The sequence below is a fragment of the Neltuma alba genome, unplaced genomic scaffold (assembly GCF_004799145.2).
Source record: "Neltuma alba isolate B1F8T4 unplaced genomic scaffold, ASM479914v2 tig00010229_pilon, whole genome shotgun sequence".
In the NCBI taxonomy this organism is placed as follows: domain Eukaryota; kingdom Viridiplantae; phylum Streptophyta; class Magnoliopsida; order Fabales; family Fabaceae; genus Neltuma; species Neltuma alba.
Window position 1 is genome coordinate 702,712 of NW_021635161.1, and position 18,081 is coordinate 720,792.

The 18,081-nt window shown below is 37.6% G+C and overlaps 2 protein-coding genes across 2 annotated transcripts; one reads left to right on the forward strand and one right to left on the reverse strand.

The window, feature by feature from the left end:
- The first annotated feature begins 3,989 nt into the window (after window positions 1-3,989).
- LOC114755032 (uncharacterized) lies at window positions 3,990-5,014 on the forward strand. Its single transcript, XM_028943904.1, has one exon. The coding sequence runs from the start codon at window positions 4,094-4,096 to the stop codon at window positions 4,544-4,546; it is 453 nt and encodes a 150-aa protein (XP_028799737.1). The 5' UTR covers window positions 3,990-4,093; the 3' UTR covers window positions 4,547-5,014.
- Window positions 5,015-5,754: 740 nt separating this feature from the next.
- On the reverse strand, window positions 5,755-18,081 carry LOC114755005 (major facilitator superfamily domain-containing protein 12). Its single transcript, XM_028943876.1, has 13 exons — window positions 17,855-18,081; window positions 16,791-16,971; window positions 16,298-16,367; window positions 15,738-15,934; window positions 15,064-15,139; window positions 14,845-14,928; window positions 14,682-14,761; window positions 8,968-9,094; window positions 8,369-8,428; window positions 8,212-8,262; window positions 7,968-8,126; window positions 7,093-7,225; window positions 5,755-6,404 (listed from the first exon to the last, which is right to left on the reverse strand). The coding sequence occupies exons 2-13, from the start codon at window positions 16,946-16,948 to the stop codon at window positions 6,244-6,246; spliced, it is 1,356 nt and encodes a 451-aa protein (XP_028799709.1). The 5' UTR covers window positions 16,949-16,971; window positions 17,855-18,081; the 3' UTR covers window positions 5,755-6,243.

Genomic DNA, 18,081 nt, shown 5'->3' on the forward strand with positions numbered 1-18,081 from the left:
ATTTTTTATGAGGAAAAAAATATATATTGTGGGGACCAGCCACTCTCAGCAGCCGCATTAGCATTGGCCAATGCATGCAGAGATGCAAATACTGTATTCAGTTTCAGAAATTTTTAAACCTTTGGCTTTTACCCTCTTTTTTTTTGTCAAGGAAAATTACGTAGAAGTCTCACAGAGGACAGTTTATTCATCTAAGATATCACAAAATGTCAAAATTATTGACAGGTCCCAAGGGACCTCAGAGTAATATATTTTACTTGTAAAATGACATTACTGCCCTTTACATTTCAAATTCACATTTGCTCTGTCATTGTGATTTACAACTTCAGCAGTGACTATTAACAACCCAATGAGATGGCGTTAACAATCTAAGCAGTATGCGTTAACAACTTACTTTATAGAATCATATAGCCTCCATATAAGAGTAAATTATAACCAAATAGTATAATACAACAACTTTAACACTAAAATAGGAAGCTTTTTGATATCATTAAGAATTTTAACTAAACCCAATAGGATTATAGCAACATTTTAATGCGAAGATCCATTTACAACATCAACGGTGAGTATTAATAACCTAAGGAGAACTGTTAACAACCTTAGCAGTGTCTATTAACAACTAACTTTATCGGATAATATAACTTCTAATTATAACTAACTAAATTATAACTAACTAAATTATAACTAAATAGTGTTAAAGTTAATCTTATATAGTTGTTAGAGGTTATATTATCCTATAAAGTCAGTTGTTAACAGATACTGTCTAGATTGTCAACAGTTCTCTTTGGGTTATTAATACTCACCATTGAGGTTGTAAATAGATCTTCACATTAAAATGTTGCTATAATCCTATTGGGTTTAGTTAAAATTCTTAATGATATCAAAAAGCTTCCCATTTTAGTGTTAAAGTTGTTGTATTATACTATTTGGTTATAATTTACTCTTATGTGGAGGTTATATGATTCTATAAAGTAAGTTGTTAACGGATACTGCTTAGGTTGTTAACGTCATCTCATTGGGTTGTTAATAGTCGCTGTTGAGGTTGTAAATTGCAATGACAGAGCAAATGTGAATTTGGAATCTGAGGGGCAGTAATATCATTTTACAACTAGAATATATTACTCTGAGGTCCCTTGGGACCTGTCAATGATTTTGACATTTTGTGAGACCTTAGATGAATAAAATCTCTTCTGTGAGACCTATACGTAATTTTTCCTTTTTTTTTAAGGCATTAAAAGTTATTGTCAGTCTAATTTTTCTAACAAGAGTGTAAGTGTGGTCTCAACCCTCAAGTTCCAAGCTTACTTTTTAAACCAAAAAAGAAGGGAAAACCATCCTGACAAGAGAAGAGTTTTCTCGAGTTGGTGGCTTATTGTAGGTGGCTCTTCAAATCAGCAGGATGAGGTTGCCACTCGTGGTGGCCTGTTTAGAGATTATAATGATTCTTCTGTCTATGTTCTTTCTTGGGAATTCTTGATGCCCTATGGATTGTTTGGTCTAAAAGTATTAGGAATCTTGTCATTGAATCTAATGTTGCTAATCTTATTCAAGAAATTAATTTATCTACTATTCATGAATTCAATTTAGTTTGGTCTGCATTAGAATTCCTCATTCAAAATTCTATCCTTGAGATATTTGTTTCAAATGTCTCTACTAGAGTTTATAATGGTCTTGCTGACACCTTTTTATATAAATAAAGAGGCAGGATTATAAATAAGATTGAACCAACACCTCCTATTTATAGAGGAGCATCAATACGGTTGGATTACAAGGTCTTTAACATTTATGCTAACACTTTAACACGCTTTAATTCCCTTATTGCGTCTGACAACATTCTGATTTGTATTTAGATGGTGGTGTTCATATTGATATACTTGGAATCAATTCCCATATGCTTTCTTAATTTAATAATAGGGTGTTTTCACCCTCCTTCTCATTAAAAAAAATAATTAACAAATTGACGGTGTCCATGTTTATGGACCGTTTCAAGTACTGCTTGTCCCCACACCAAAAAAAAAAAAAAACAGTAGTAACTTTTCATGAAAAAATGGCTTCTTAATAAATAATAAACACTCTCCAATCTGCTCTGTTACCATAATGTATTACTTGGAAAAAGTTGCTTTAAAAATGATTAAACTAAAAACAAATAAATATCACATATTGTTGGTTAATGTGGTGACCCACCAAAGATGGTACTATGGAAATTGCATGCCTGCCCTATCGACTCACTAGGAACTTTCGTCGTCTTTGAGTAACCTTTACACTACTGAGAATCATGTTACATGTACAAAGTTTTAGAAGATGTTGGGTCCCATGTGTGTGTGTGTGTGTGTGTGAACATATATTCGCATTACTATTTCTTTAAAGATAAATTTACTTCAATACTTCAGTTTATTTAAAGAATTTAGGGGGAAAAATAAAGGGAACTTAAATTTAAATGAGTAAAAAAAAAAAAGACAAAAAAACAAGTTGAAAATTACTAAATCCCAAATCAGGTTTGATAACATTTTATTTAATGCTAATAATACTGAATTTACAAATGAGAATAAATTTTTGTTGACATTGGTCATTTAGCATTTAATAATTTCAAACTTTTTTTTGTCATTTTCCCAATAAGTTATGGATACAAAGGTCATTTCAACTCACATTAGCATTCCATGTTTTTGAGGCTGGCTCCAATGACAGCCAAACATTTTTTTGGGCCTGATGACAGCCGAACATAACCTAACGGAAACGTGAGAAAAGGAAAGGAGAGAAAAGAATCAAAGGAATTTTTGCTTCCTACACAAAATTTTCATTTTGATGGAAACCAAACAAACAATTCTTGAGAAAGTAAAAGAACAAGGACTTTGAAAATGTTGACAAATAGGGAGAGCAACATATAACTGGATTAGGAGAAACTAACTTTGACTTAACCAAACACAAAACTTCAACCTTTTTGGGTAAGTGAAATTAAAATTCACCAATAACTTAAAAAGGACAGAACTGATATCCTTCCTACCTTGAGCCAGAAATTGAAATATAATAAAAGACATGCATTGTAAGGCAAACTTTATCTAACAATGTCTTTTCCCTTTGGCTTTATTCACATTTTGTCGTTTTCCCTTTGGCTTTTTTTTGTCATTTTCCCAATCTAACATGCACTGTAAAGCCAGAACTGATATCCACTCTTCTTTCCACCATCCCCTCAGGCAAGTGGAAAACGATCCGGTAATTGTTAGAATTTATAGTCTTTTACCATTTAACTTTGATAATATGACAATTTTTTTGGGGTAATTGTTGAGTATTTTTTTTTTTTGATTTTGTATTATTTTGTGAAAAATTAAAACTTTTGATCTCACTATGGGAAGAAACAAGCTTCTTCATTTATATGAGTTGTAACGCATGCAAACAGAGGGAAAAAAACTGCTATGCTATCAGTCACATTCAATATCCGACTGGCTTTAAATATGATTTGTTTGCAATAAAATGATACTCGTGTGCAAGTATAAATGTGAAGAAAAACGTTTTAAAGGATTATTACACAAAGCTATCACACAATTTTTTCTAATCACAATTACTTAATTATTATTAGTAATAGCCATTGGATGTCAAGAGATATCCGAAAGAGAAATTAAACCCTCTAACTCTGTGGATGAAAAATATCAATCTCTTTATGCTGCTATTACTGTAACTGGAAGTAATGAGTCTCGTTATTATTTATTTGATTGGAGCTGGGCCAGGAGGAACATGGTGATGGTCCAATTAGACTAGGCCATGGCCCATGAAACACTCTGGAAATTCCCAAAAAGTTGGTGTCATTTCCTTGTTGTTATTAATTTAGATCTGCATGTTCATTAAGGAAAAGGGTTAATCTTTCATCTTTCACAAATGGGCAATCAGAAAGCAGACATTTCACCTCTTTGAAAGGCCTCTAAACTAACCAACCCCTTGGTTTGCTCTTTAAGAAACTCAGCATTACCACACTTCTCTTCTTCTTTATTCTTAGAGAGCAATGATATATGTCTGAAAAACACTTCTTAGTGTCAGAATAGCATCCACAAGCCAATCCAACACACTCCAAGCTTGAGTTTTCTTTCTTCTTCACCAGAAAATGAACTCTCCATCCCCAGCAACCAAACACAGATATGACATCACCATGTCCAGAAGAACCAGAAAGCAAACGCCTTCTGAAAAACCCAGATCAGAAAGTAACACTGACTCAAAGAATAGAGAAAATGGAATTGTGGTGTCTCTGGAGAATCTTCTGCAGGTGAAAGATGGTGAACAGATAAATGACCATAAGAGCTTGAAGCAACTGATCAGAGGGGATAGTGAGAGTAATAATAATAATAAAGGAAGGAACTCACTGGGACAGCACTTCAATGAAGAAGAGAAGAATCTGCAGGTGGTGAAGAAGAATCAGAATGAGAGTGCACAAGAAGGCCTGAAGTTCAAGAAGCTGGTGCGACGTTATGCAAAGGTTCTTGGCCACATGATGAAGGCCAAGAGAGATCCTCATTTAGGTGAATCTGGAAAGAAACCTGTTTTCAAGTTACACAAGTAGGAAATTTTTGCTTAATCATCATCATCATCATCCTCCTTCTTTTCTTGTTCTGCAAGCATTAGCTGTACATCAGTTTGGTTTTTCAATCATTTTTGGCATATTCTGAATACTCTAGCTGTCATTTTTGATAGCATCAGGTTAGTGAATTTCGTCAATCCGTTTGTGTTAGATTTGATGTTTTATCGAATGTGTACTTGTTGGTCATCAAACGAGTCCATAAAGATAAATGTTGAATCTAATTAAACAGAATGATGAAATGTTTGGTGTCAAAATGACAGCCTGAGTATTCAAATATTTTGGAAAAAATAATTGAAGAACCAAATTATTATATGAACAGGTTAGTTTTTGCTCTGTTTTGAATATTTGCTTGATTATTGAGCGATCAAAACCATACCAAGATTGTTATTTGCCAGAGATATGTTGTAATATTTTTGTTTCTAGTAGTGGCTGCATTTTCCCCTCTCTCTCTGTCTCTCTCTCTCACTTTAAACTAGTAATTATGTTCACATAAATTATTAATACAGTCCTCTTTCTCTATTTTTATTTTTTTATGTAATCTGGGGGAAATCAATTTGTTAAAGAAAGTAAAGACCGAAGAAAGTGGTCCAAGTTTATTTCAAAAGGATACTAACGTGGCCATTATTTTTGGGCTTGATTTTGCTTTCCACTTAAACTTGAATTCAAATATTTTTAGCTTAGAAGACAGTCCTAATATCACTGAATCAAACTTCATTCATGAGAAGAACCCTAATAAAGATTAGAAATCAAAATATCATTGGTCAGATCACACCACGTAATTTTAATTTTATACGTTTAGATGGCAGATCCATCATCTCTGTATTTATATTATAAGTCAGCATAAGTGTTTTCTTTTTTTAAGCGCATTATGATATGAGACTTTCTTTGAGTACACGATGCCATGGTAACATTATCAAACGCCAATCGAATAGCTTTTATGAGACATGGGAAACACATGTAAACAATTCTAGTTCCAGCATAGCTATAAGCTACCTATCCATTCTAGAGCCATCTTCTTCATTCGTTTCAATAAAGTTGTAATTTTTTAACATAAAAAGTATGAAGAGTTGGACAATTTTGACATGTCAAAAGGAAAAAAAGCCAAGACTTTTATTTATTCAATCTAGAATGCGTAGATTGCCAGCATCGTATCTGCAATATTCACGTTACGGATCTGACAAGTAACTCTCATGAAGAATCATCAATACCCATTAATTTACCTTGTTTATCACTTTACATACCCACAACACAAACCAAGAGTTCTGTATCATAAAACTTAACCAGTAAGATTGTCTATCAGAACTATAACTTTCTGCTTAAAATAACCCAGAAAATGCAGAGAAATCATCTTTCTCCCTTCCTTAAGATTTCAGTTTGGTGCTGAATGTCAAAATATTACAAGCTTCCTGTCACTACTTTTTATATTTCAGCCCTGCAAAGTTCAAACTGTGTCTACACGAAACTGAGAAAGAACTTTCCTTTGAATGAAATTTGGAGGCTTTACATATTTACATTCATATTTTTCAGATGAATTAGTGGAGGCTTAATAGATGTAAATATCTCGCTAGAAAATAATGAAGAACTTCTTGAGGGCTTCAATGTATAGTGCCTTTTGCACAACCTGATATATCAGAGAAGTGAAGCAGAATGACTTTCCAATCTTCACGGGCATTGAAGGACTACTCTAATAATGGCTCCAACAAAGGCTTGGGACGAGAGTGAAGATCCATAGTGACGGTGACTAAAACCCCAGCTAGCGAACAAATTGCTGGAAATAGTCCCAAACCAAATCTTGTGATTGACATGGGGAATTGTGTTCCATGGAGTTGATGGGAGGTATCTGCGTTAATGATTTGAAAGACCGTGAACTCAAATATTCAGAAAAAAACTTTCTACAGAAGGTGCTATAAACACAAGATTATTGACCAACAGTACTATTAGCGAGTTCCTTGAATATCAAACAACGAAGGTTTCATGAAGCACGGTGTTAATTCATCTAAGCATTTGAATTTCATACTACTGAATAATCTGAAGCACCTTAAGAAATCTTCTTCGTTTTATTAATATCGTCAAGGATAAGTTCAACTCAAACTTTCACACAAGGAACACAAGCCGTTTTGTCATACTCACTAACACCATGACACCGAAGTTCATTAAGCTTAAGATATATGATAGCATGAATCAACCATACATTGTGCTGATATATTGATACTAAGAACGAGAGGCGGCAAAGAACTGACTTCTAATTCTTAATCTTTTTCTGTAAAGGCCTAGAGATGCAAATATATCTGACAAATACCAATCTAGTTTGGCAAGGTTTATAAATAAATACAAACTGTAAATCTAATTACAACCATGTCTTTGCTCGAAAATTAAAATGCATTGGTTATAAATTCTAGGTAGGCATTAATCACTATAAGACCCACAGAAGAAAGTAAAGAAAGCGCTGGCTTGCAGACAATAGGCATAGATTAAGCATCTAGGCATTCAGAACTAGAATTAAAGCAGTGATTGTTTACCCCACTTACTTTGATAAGACTGAAGAATATATAAAGCAATGCCACATGAAATTTTGTCCAAGAAGCTCAGTGATCCACAAACAAATGCACAGCCATTAAGATCCTCTCCAATGAGAACATTTTGCATGCTTACTCCAGTCACCTATTGTACAAGCCAATAAATATCCATATATCATGCATGGTTTACAGTAGCTTGAGCCATGTTAGTTAAATCCTGGGGCAGCGATATCCATTCTAGTGTTTTCTCTACTTTAGAAAAAAAATGGCTAAAATTTAAAACCAAGCAAAAGACGAGTCCTGCTTACATGTAACTTCTACTAATTAACAAAGTATACTTACAACATGACAGAACATAGGAAGAAGGAAACAACGGAGAGTGTAGAAATTAAGTGTTCTTAGGAGGTTATAAATATTAAACTTTCTTTGAAGAATTAGATAAGCTTAAGTGCTTGTGCACAACAAATCCCTAGAAACACAATCCTTTTTGGTTACTAGGAGTGCTTCATATGAATCTATTAGGACGAGGTTAATAATGAACTGTTTTTATCCTATCGTTCTCCTTATTTACTAGTCTCTTTTTGTTCCAATCTTTATTAAGGGACAAAGACATGGTCACTAAAATGAATACTGGGTCATTTATCTGAAATCTTAAGAGTTGGGACATTGTTACTAATATAATGCAAGAGGTCCAATAAGTTTGCCCCACCGAGTCAAGCGGCCTATAGTTAAAGCAGTTTTCTCTGTAATATGGCCGCACAAACTGATCCTCCTTCAGGCTCATTTTATTGCCTAATGTCAACACGTCCAGCTAACAAGTAAAATGGAAAGTACAATACTGGGATACCCTCTTTCGATAAGTAAATGATGTAAAAATAATGTCATACCATCATCAATGCATTTGCTATGCCAATAAATACTGATGCTATATACATGGCATAACTCATATGTCTGGGCAAAAGAAGAACCACAACACCACAAAGTATCCAAAGAATGCCTCCAGCAGAGAAATAGGCCTTAAGACGTGGGCCAGTCCATGCAATCTCCTGAAGAAAGGGAACTAGTTTAACAATGGAAATTAACAAAAAGAACATCAAAATCCACAAAAGAGTGCTTATTTTATATAGGGACCTGTAAAAGTATAGATACGATGAAGCTGCAGATGTAGATGATAGCAGGAACCTAATTCCATCATCAGACAACACAATCAGCCATTAGTGTCATGATCCAAAGCGCATGTGTTCAGCAGAATCAAGTGATTTTAAAGAAAACGATATTTGTCATTTACCAAAGCTTTGGCTGATTGGCCCATTTGTAGATCATTGATAACGAAGAATGCAAGGTATGCCTGTGGAAAAGAAACCACTTTGACTTTTAAATATACCATCCATCCATGTGTTACTGTTAGTTTTCTTTGAAAATCCAAATTAGGGCATCAAGAATGCAAGGTATGCCTGTGGAACGATAACCATCAGGGTGTTTAAAATACCATCCATCCACCCATGTCTTATGGTTATTTTGTTCCGAAAATCCAAACTAAGGCATCAAGTTTCTCTCTTGTTCGTGTTCCCTGTACATTATAGAACCCCATGATGTTGCAAATCCATGGTATGTACCCAGAGAGTTAGCAATAGAAAAGGAAAGGAAGAAAAAAATGGATGGGGAATAACCTCATATAAAAAGGGGCAGAGACAGTGGAGATTAAAACAAGGGCATGATAGACAATGCATATAAAACTTCTTGTTTTTCATGAATTCCTCCTCTCCATCTCCCTAGTACCCAACATGACCTAAATATATTCTTCCTCCAGACTAAAAATAGAAAATTTTTCTTTCTTCCTATTTCAAGATCACCAGCACAACTAAGCAAGAAAGGACGAGTACTAACCTGCGACACATTGACAATTAATCTTGTGAGAACATAAACAAGAGCAACCTGATAATACAAAACTCTCTTAAACCAATAAACCCAAGAAATTCTTGCGTGAACCTTTCCTTGTACCCCAACCTTCAACCTACAAAGAAAAAGATAATAATGGGTTATTTCTCTTACTTGATAGCTATAACTACACAAGCAACCCATGTTGTGTAAAGTTTTCGTAAGGCAATGATAGAATTATTTGAACTATCAACAATGGTTGCTAGGGCTTCATCGAGCATGAATTTTGTAATAATATTGGCTTTTACTTAAACAAAGTTTATATTTGCCTCAGCAGTTGATTAGCCTAACTTTTAAATGCAGGCCTTACACCCTGTGTGTGTGTGTGTGTGTGTGTGATAACAGAGAAGAGAGAAAGTCCAGGAAAATGCATTCAACAACCGTAATGATTCCCAGTACACTGATTATAACCTCCCTCTCTATTCGCATCGCGCATATTCCCTCTCTCCTCTAACTAACTCTATATCCAACTTACCGATATGCCCTTCCCAAACAGATAAGACAAACTATAAGGTAACTATAAAATAACATAAGGAATAGCACGTATCAATACTCCCCCCCTCAAAAAGGATCCTTGTCCACAAGGATGGTGTTGGTCGGAGGAGCCTTAGTCTGGAATTGAGGAAATTGTTGTTGAATCACCTAAAGATCTTCCCAAGTAGCATCTTCAGCCTGAGAAAATTTCCAACGCACTAATACTTGCGTCACTGGTAGATGATTACGCTTGACAATCTTTCTGCCCAATATTTCTTCTGGTTCTAACATGAAGTTCCCTTGATCATCAATAGGTGGCAAAGTAGAGGCCACGTTAGCAACTGATCCAGCATGTTTCTTGAGGAGAGAGACATGGAAAACAGGGTGTACTCTAGTCTCGTTTGGTAATTGCAGCTTATAAGCAACAGGCCCCACTTTCTGAATAACTTTAAAAGGGCCAAAATAACGGGCAGCTAACTTGTGCAGGGAGGAATTATTGATTAAATTCCTGCGGAAAGGATGGAGTTTGAGGTAAACCATATCGCCCACCCCAAAATGGCGTTCAGTTCGATGCTTGTTAGCTTGTTGTACCATCCGATGCTGAGCTTTCAACAAATGTTGCTTGAGGAGTTGAAGCACCATTTCCCTAGCAAGGCAAGTCCAATCAACTAGGTCATTAGGAGAATCCCCAGCAATGTACGGTAAATGAATTGGAGGAGAAACCCCATAAACAGCCTCAAAAGGTGTCATTCCAATAGCAGAATGATATGTAGTATTATACCACAATTCAGCAAGTGGCAACCATTTGACCCACTGCTTAGGGAAATCACCAGTCATGCAACGGAGATAACACTCCAAACAACGGTTGAGAACCTCTGTTTGACCATCTGTTTGAGGATGGTAGGCAGAAGAATAGTGCAGCTTAACTCCATACAACCTAAATAACTCCTTCCAAAATTTTCCACAAAAAATTGGATCTCTGTCTGTCACTATAGACTTAGGGAACCCATGCAACTTGACTACATTGTCCAGAAACAACTGAGCTACTTCCACGGCTGTAAAGGGATGTTTTAATGGAATAAAGTGAGCAGCTTTGGATAGTCTATCAACTACCACTAGGATTGTAGTCTTAGAGTAGGATTTTGGCAGCCCACTAATGAAATCCATAGACAACTCAGCCCAAATATGCTCTGGTATAGGTAAGGGCTGGAGTAACCCTGGTGAAGCAACCAATTCAGGTTTAAATCTTTGACAAACATTGCATTCTCGAACAAAGTTTCGAACATCCTTCTCCATTCCCTTCCAGTAGAAAAAAGAAGAGAGACGTTTAAAAGTAGGATGCATACCAGAATGGCCCCCAATTCCATCAGCATGAAAGTAATGGAGCAAGTCATGACGAAGTCCTCGATCAGCTCCTACCACCAGTTTCCCATTTCGCTTAAGTAAGTGATGCTGCCAGGTATATTTAGAATGCGATGAAAAGTCTTGCTCCAGGTCCTTAATTATTTGCTGCAATTGGTCATCAATCAACCAAGAATCCCTCACTCTTTCATAAAGAGGAGACACTGGAACTGTAACAGCAAAACAAATTCCTTCAGCTCGACGAGAAAGAGCATCCGCAGCAGCATTATCACTCCCTTTTCGATACAGAATTTCGTAATGTAAGCCCCACAGTTTATGAAGCCACTTAAATTGATCAGGACTCAAATCTTTTTGTTCCAATAAATGTTTCAGAGGCAAGTGATCAGTTTTAATCAGAAATTTACGCCCACATAAGTAGGATCTCCACTGTTTCACAGCAAAAATAATTGCAAGTAGTTCCCGTTCATAGGCTGATAAGGGCTTCTTTTTAGGGGCCAATGCCTTGCTAGCAAAAGCTATCGGGTGTCCATTCTGGGATAGAATAGCTCCTAACCCAAAACCAGAAGCATCAGTTTCAACCACAAAAGTCTCATCAAAGTTAGGAAGCACAAGTACAGGGGGTGAAGTCATGATCTGTTTCAGTTTATTAAAAGAATCAGCAGCAGCTTCGGTCCAAATAAAAGGCATACTCTTCTTTAATAAATCAGTCAAGGGCTGACTAATAATACCATAATTGCGTATGAATCTTCTATAATAACCTGTAAGGCCGAGAAAACCCCTCAATTCTCTGATAGTATTCGGTTTAGGCCATGCAGTAATAGCGTCTAGCTTCCGTGGGTCAGCCTGAACTCCTTTGGCAGAGATAAGATGACCCAAATAGTTTATTTGAGTAGCAGCAAAGATACATTTGGAGACCTTGGCATATAACTGGTGATGTCTCAATGTTAACAAAACAGTCTCCAAGTGCTGAAGATGAGAAACCCAATCTTTACTGTAGACAAGTATGTCATCAAAGAAAACAAGTATGAATTTCCGCAAAAAAGCTTTGAAAATAGAATTCATAAGGCCTTGAAAGGTAGCTGGGGCATTTGTCAGCCCAAAAGGCATAACAAGGAATTCATAGAGCCCTTCATGTGTTTTGAAAGCCGTTTTATGGATGTCATCCATCTTCATACGGATCTGGTGATACCCTGCCCTTAGATCCAGTTTGGAGAAATAAGTAGCCCCTGTTAACTCCTCGAGCAGCTCTTCGATCACTGGAATAGGGAATTTATTCTTAATGGTTGCCTCATTTAACTTCCTGTAGTCAACACAAAAACGCCAAGCCCCTTCCTTCTTTTGAACCAGCACGACTGGAGCGGCAAATGAACTAGAGCTCTCCCTGATAATGCCATTAGAAAGCATATCTTGAACCTGTTTTTCGATTTCGGTTTTCTGAGCAGGGCCATATCTATACGGCCGGCAACTTATCGGTTTGTCATTCTGAAGAGGAATAGAATGATCAAACTTACGGGAGGGTGGCAGACCTTTTGGCTCAGCAAACACATCAACAAATTTTTCCAAGAGCTGCTGTAATTCCTGTTGTTGAATCTCGGATAGAGGGGATGAAGCATTCAACCCCAAATGCATATGAGAGGAATCATGAATCAAGAAGAAATGGGCGGCCACTACCAGGTCACGAACAGAGTAAATTTCCTCAGCTTGTGTAATTGCATTATAACCAATGCCATGCAACTCAAGTAGCTTCCCGTTAACTTTAAACTCGAAAATTTTGGATTCCATATCCATCGAAAACTTGCCAATGGTGCGTAACCACTGGGTACCCAAAATCATATCATAGCCCCCGATTTTCATAACTAAAAAGTCAGCTGAGAAAGTATTATTACTCATTTCCCATGCAAGGTTCGGGCAATGTTTGTTAACGGTTACCTGGCGTGTATCAGCTACTGTAAGTGTCACCGCACTTCGCTCTTGGGGTTTCAGCTGAAGACGCTTAGCCACAGAAGCGTCAATCACGTTATGAGTGCTTCCAGTATCCACTAATATAATGACTTGCTGATTCTTGATACGACCCAAAAGCTTCAAAGTAGACGTGGCTTCCTTTCCTTCTATGGCGTTAATAGTTCCCACGCAATCCCCCGGAACTTCTTCAAGAGCATCCTCAAAATGGTCTTCATCATCATCAATAATTAGCATGAAAAGGTGGGATTCCTTGCAACGGTGACTGCTCGAATACTTCTCAGGGCACCAATAGCACAAGCCTTTGCGTCGTCGTTCATCCATCTCTTTTTTGGACAGCTGCCGCGAAGGTTTTGAAGAACCAGAGAGTGATGGAGATGATAGTGCGACAGACTGAGAAGTGGGTTTGGGCGAAGACAGGGCTTCGGATGGCGTGGGCCTTGTCTGAGGGAAGAGACTCGAATGTGGGCTAGCACTGGAGCCCATAACGATAGGTGACCGAGCCCCAAAAGAGGCGCCTGAGATTCGTGGCGAAGGGGAAAACAGTTTGCGACCCGACGGAGTTGCAGAAGGGGCATTCTCATGTAGCGCCTGGATAGTTCCCTCCTGCATTCGCGCGCAACACATGGCACTAGACAAGGAGGAAGGATGGAAGTTGAGAACGCACTTCTGGATGTCGGACCGTAAGCCACCAATGAACAAACTCATCGCAACCTCATCTGGAATATCAACCTCCGAAAGCAACTCATCAAATTTCTGCTCATAAGCAAAAACAGTACCATCAAGTTGTTGGAGCTTTTTAAGAGCAATCGTCGGGCTCTCCTCTCTAATGTCGGCAAACTTCACTTCCAGTTGGCGGAAGTACTCGGACCAGGTAATGTCAGAGAAGGTGCGATGCCGCATAAACGTCTGGTGCCAACGAAGGGCATGGCCCTCCAAGTGGATGCTCAGTAATCGAATGCGCTGGTCTTCCGGAGTACCGTCAACTTCAAAAAACTGGCGGCAACGATAAGCCCATCCCCGAAAGTCGGAGCCGTCAAACTTCGGAAACTCGACTCTACTCTGTTTCGTGGGAATCGTATAATGGTGGTAAGATGGAGACGGGTCGCTGAAGGACCCAAAAGTTGGCATGCGCGGAGGAGAAAAAGAAGAGGGACCCCCTTCCACCGAGCCATGAGCAGGGTGTTTGCCTGCATCGGAAGACAGAGCGGAGACCTTAGCAACCAATTCCTTGAAATATTCCTCAAACTTAGCTGCGGAAGTCTTCAGGGAGCTAATATCCTGGCCTTGCTGATCAAAACGACTGCTCAGAGAACTGATGGCGGCTTGTTGGAGCTCTAATTGATGCTCCAGTTCGCCCAAACGGCCCCCAGATCGCGTCTCCGGAGCCATGACCGGAGAGATGGCTCTGATACCTTTTGATAACAGAGAAGAGAGAAAGTCCAGGAAAATGCATTCAACAACCGTAATGATTCCCAGTACACTGATTATAACCTCCCTCTCTATTCGCATCGCGCATATTCCCTCTCTCCTCTAACTAACTCTATATCCAACTTACCGATATGCCCTTCCCAAACAGATAAGACAAACTATAAGGTAACTATAAAATAACATAAGGAATAGCACGTATCAGTGTGTGTGTGTGTGTGTGAGCGCATGCTTCTCCAGGGCCGGGGGCAGGTAGGGTGCAGTGGGTTTACTTCAGCATTATTTTGCTTCATCATTGCTACTCAAGGACAGCATGATTGATAGCTTAATAATTCATCTATGAGATAAACATAAACTTTCCAATTGTACTGTATGATTACTCTGATCAATCTGCGAAGTATTAATTCTAAACATGAAAAAAATTAAGTCTACAGACATACCTGGGCTCTTTGGTTGCAATAAGAAATATGCCCACAAAGCAGCATCCAATAAAAATTGACAAATATGCAATCCAGCGGTACTGCTCATTTGAAATAGTAACATAATGGTTATTCTTAAAAACAACTCCCCGAGATAGGTTGAAAAATTTAGAACCATGCATACCTCATTCTCAACGTCAACGTAGGTTCTTACAACGTTGACATTGAATACTATGAATGCAATTACATACAAGCTGAGATTCGCAACCTTCAAAAGATACAGTTCAGTATATTAGTAATTCATATCAATAAATAATTAAAATATTGGATTAGATACAGGTTTGGGAGAGAGGAGGAGGAACGGGGAGATTTATATCAGAAAAGAAAAACCATTGAAACTTACCATGGTAAATGCATTACGACAACTAGCCAAAGCCACCCTGCTTGAAGAGTTTAGAGTGATGCAACTAATCATGGACCTATCAACAGGCGGGTAAAGCATCAATAATTCTATCTTTCTGATTCCAAGAATATGTAAGCTTTTTTGCCAGAGATTTTATTTATTTCATCTCCACAGGACACGTAGAAAGAGTTTGGAGCTTCTTGATTACGGTTTACGGGAAATTTTTCAAAGAACCCACTTGTTATGATTTTTGCGTTACCCCATATAATCTTGAGACTTTTTAAGTTCATGATCACAAGTTGCCTGTGAAGCAGAAATAATCAACATCGCTTATCCAATATAATAACAATTCGGTTCATCAGAAAGCCCAGCAAAAAGAGAAAAGGAAAGAAACCGCCCATCATGTTTCCATATGGTTTGTTGTTTTTAGGTAATTTTTTTCTCATCCCAATTTCAGGAAAGAAAACCTGTCAAAATGCCAAGATGATGAAGATAATTGAGGTTCCTAGCTTAAGCTGACGGGGGGGGGGGTAAATAACAATTCAAATGAAACCTTCACTATGAGCCAGCCAACTTTGTATTTACGATTTTTTCTTATCAACTTTTGTTTTTGAGGTTTGATACTATAAACCACAACATCAAATGGAAAAAGACAAATTTGAGAAAATTATTACATGTGGGACACCTGAGTAGCAGCCCAACCCACATTGAAGATTGCAGCAAACACACTGTAATTCACAGTTTGAAATAATGACGAACTGGAGCCAAAGATTTTGCACGGTAGACAGCCCCCAAAAACAGAAGAAAATGAAACAGCCACCAGCAGAGATCCTGCACCATGCCATATCTTGAAATGTCCAAATCTGTCCATCTATCAAGCAAGGCAAAAGAAATAAATCTTTCTAACCAAAGGATGTCAGAAAAGCTCAATAAAGAGAAAAAAAAAAAAGGTAACCAAAACGAGCATTTGGGCAGTAGAATAGCATGAGGCAAATACAATCAATCATTTGAACTGGGGTTGTAAGGATATAAGAAGGCGCTTTGATCCAATAGTAAAAGGATTTAAATGAACTAAAAAGTTTTATCTGCACTGGAAGTGGATAAGATAAACTCAGGTAGGCAGAATGAAAACTCAGCTTAACCCAAAAACTCGAAAGTCGCATCACTCTAACCATTACAAAGTCTAGAGCAATAAGGAGATAGAAGTAGAAGAAAGAGGAAAATGTTTATATACCAGTTCACCAGCGAAGACGGTAAAAAATCCATCAGCCACTTGACCAGAAAGCATCACAATAGCTGCATTGCTATTAAAAGGAGAGGAAATCTCAATAGAAATAAAGGAGAAAAATGTGGAAGAATCAAACAAAATTGTGTAGCAACAACAACCAAGATTTCATGGCGTTTTATAAAAAATGAATGTGCCTTCTTTTTTATCACCAAAAAAAAAAATGTACCTTCTGTTTTGAAAATCATAGATTGTATCAATATATATTTCACAATAATAAAACAGCCTGAACCAATGATCCATCAACAAGTACTATATATTGTCCATTGCAGGTTTTTTTACCCTGTATTTGTTCTATTGAATGCAACTTCCTCAGATGGGGAAAATGACACAACAAGCATATTTTCAAAATCAACGAGCAGCTGCAACATATCAGCTCCACTGTTTGACCAGTGCAATAACAAAAGGAAGAAAAAAAGACACTCTTGATAGTAGGTTGTACCTTGGTGAAAATCCAATATCCGTTAAGAACAATAACAGATAGGTAAACCAACAAGCAGCAGTTATGTCATTAAGCATGTGTCCTATGCCATAATAGAAAACTGGCCATCTTCCTAGGGGCTTAGTATATGAATCGTCTTCTTCAACATCAATACCCATCAAAGCAACTTTGATGAGCGCACACCTGCAAGGTGTAAATTGACACTTTAGCAAGAAAACTGAATCACAATCCTTCCTGAAGCTAAATTTACTTCTGGAGCAGTCTCGTTTATTTCTGGGTTTGTTTTTACAGAATAAGCTCAGAAATGCACCTGCAGCTAAATTTTGATTCCTGCCATGCTTAATTTTGCGGAGAATTTATTTGGAAATGACAAGCAAAATCACCAAAAATATCACTCATCACAGAACATTTTCCTCAAATACACATGAAATTAAAAGGTGACAGCCCCATTCAAATTGTGTAGACATCTTTCAGCAGCATAATAAACATCCGAGAAGACAGGTAACTTAAAAGCCCCCAAAACAAGAACCGCTCTTTTGCAGTCCCTGATGATTCAGTGTTTTCAGTAAAATCCGAAGAGCGTGAAGCCACATAAGTAAACTAATCAGAAAGCAAGCAAAAACATAGAGCTTTTATCAAACAGACTCTCCCATATTCCTTCCACGGATAAAATACGTCATTTTGTCATATCCAAATAGCCATCAAGGTAAAGCTGGAGAGCGAGAGCAGTCGGCACATAAGAATATATATCAGCAAGAGAACAAAAGCTTTTGTGACCCCAATATTTGTTTCCTTAATACAAACAAACACGGGGGAAAAGAAATATAACCCAGAATTATGTTCAGTATCCAATCACTGAGTCATCGAAATCGCGTAGGTTCATCAGAAAAGTGACCTTCTCTATAAAACTTTGATCACTACGGAGTTAACTTCATCCCTACAACACCCCCCCCCCTCAAAAGAAAAAAAATGGATTCCTCATTCTAAGGATACCGGAAATAAGGAAACACGGAGGCAAAATATTTCGAATTCAGGGAATAGGTATAGACTATAGAATTATGCTTACAGAAATACGGAGCGAAACTGCGGAAGGAAACCCCTGATGATCAATCAGAGATAGCCATCCTCACAGTTGAAGTACGACTAAGAACCCGAACCAAGTTGATACAAAGGACAAAACAGATATATGACCGTCTAAGCTCTATGGAGGCAATTTCCAAGAGGATAGACAACCAATATCTCTATGCAGAGGCCTGGAAGATAAAAGCCAATTATATTACACTTGAGTCTA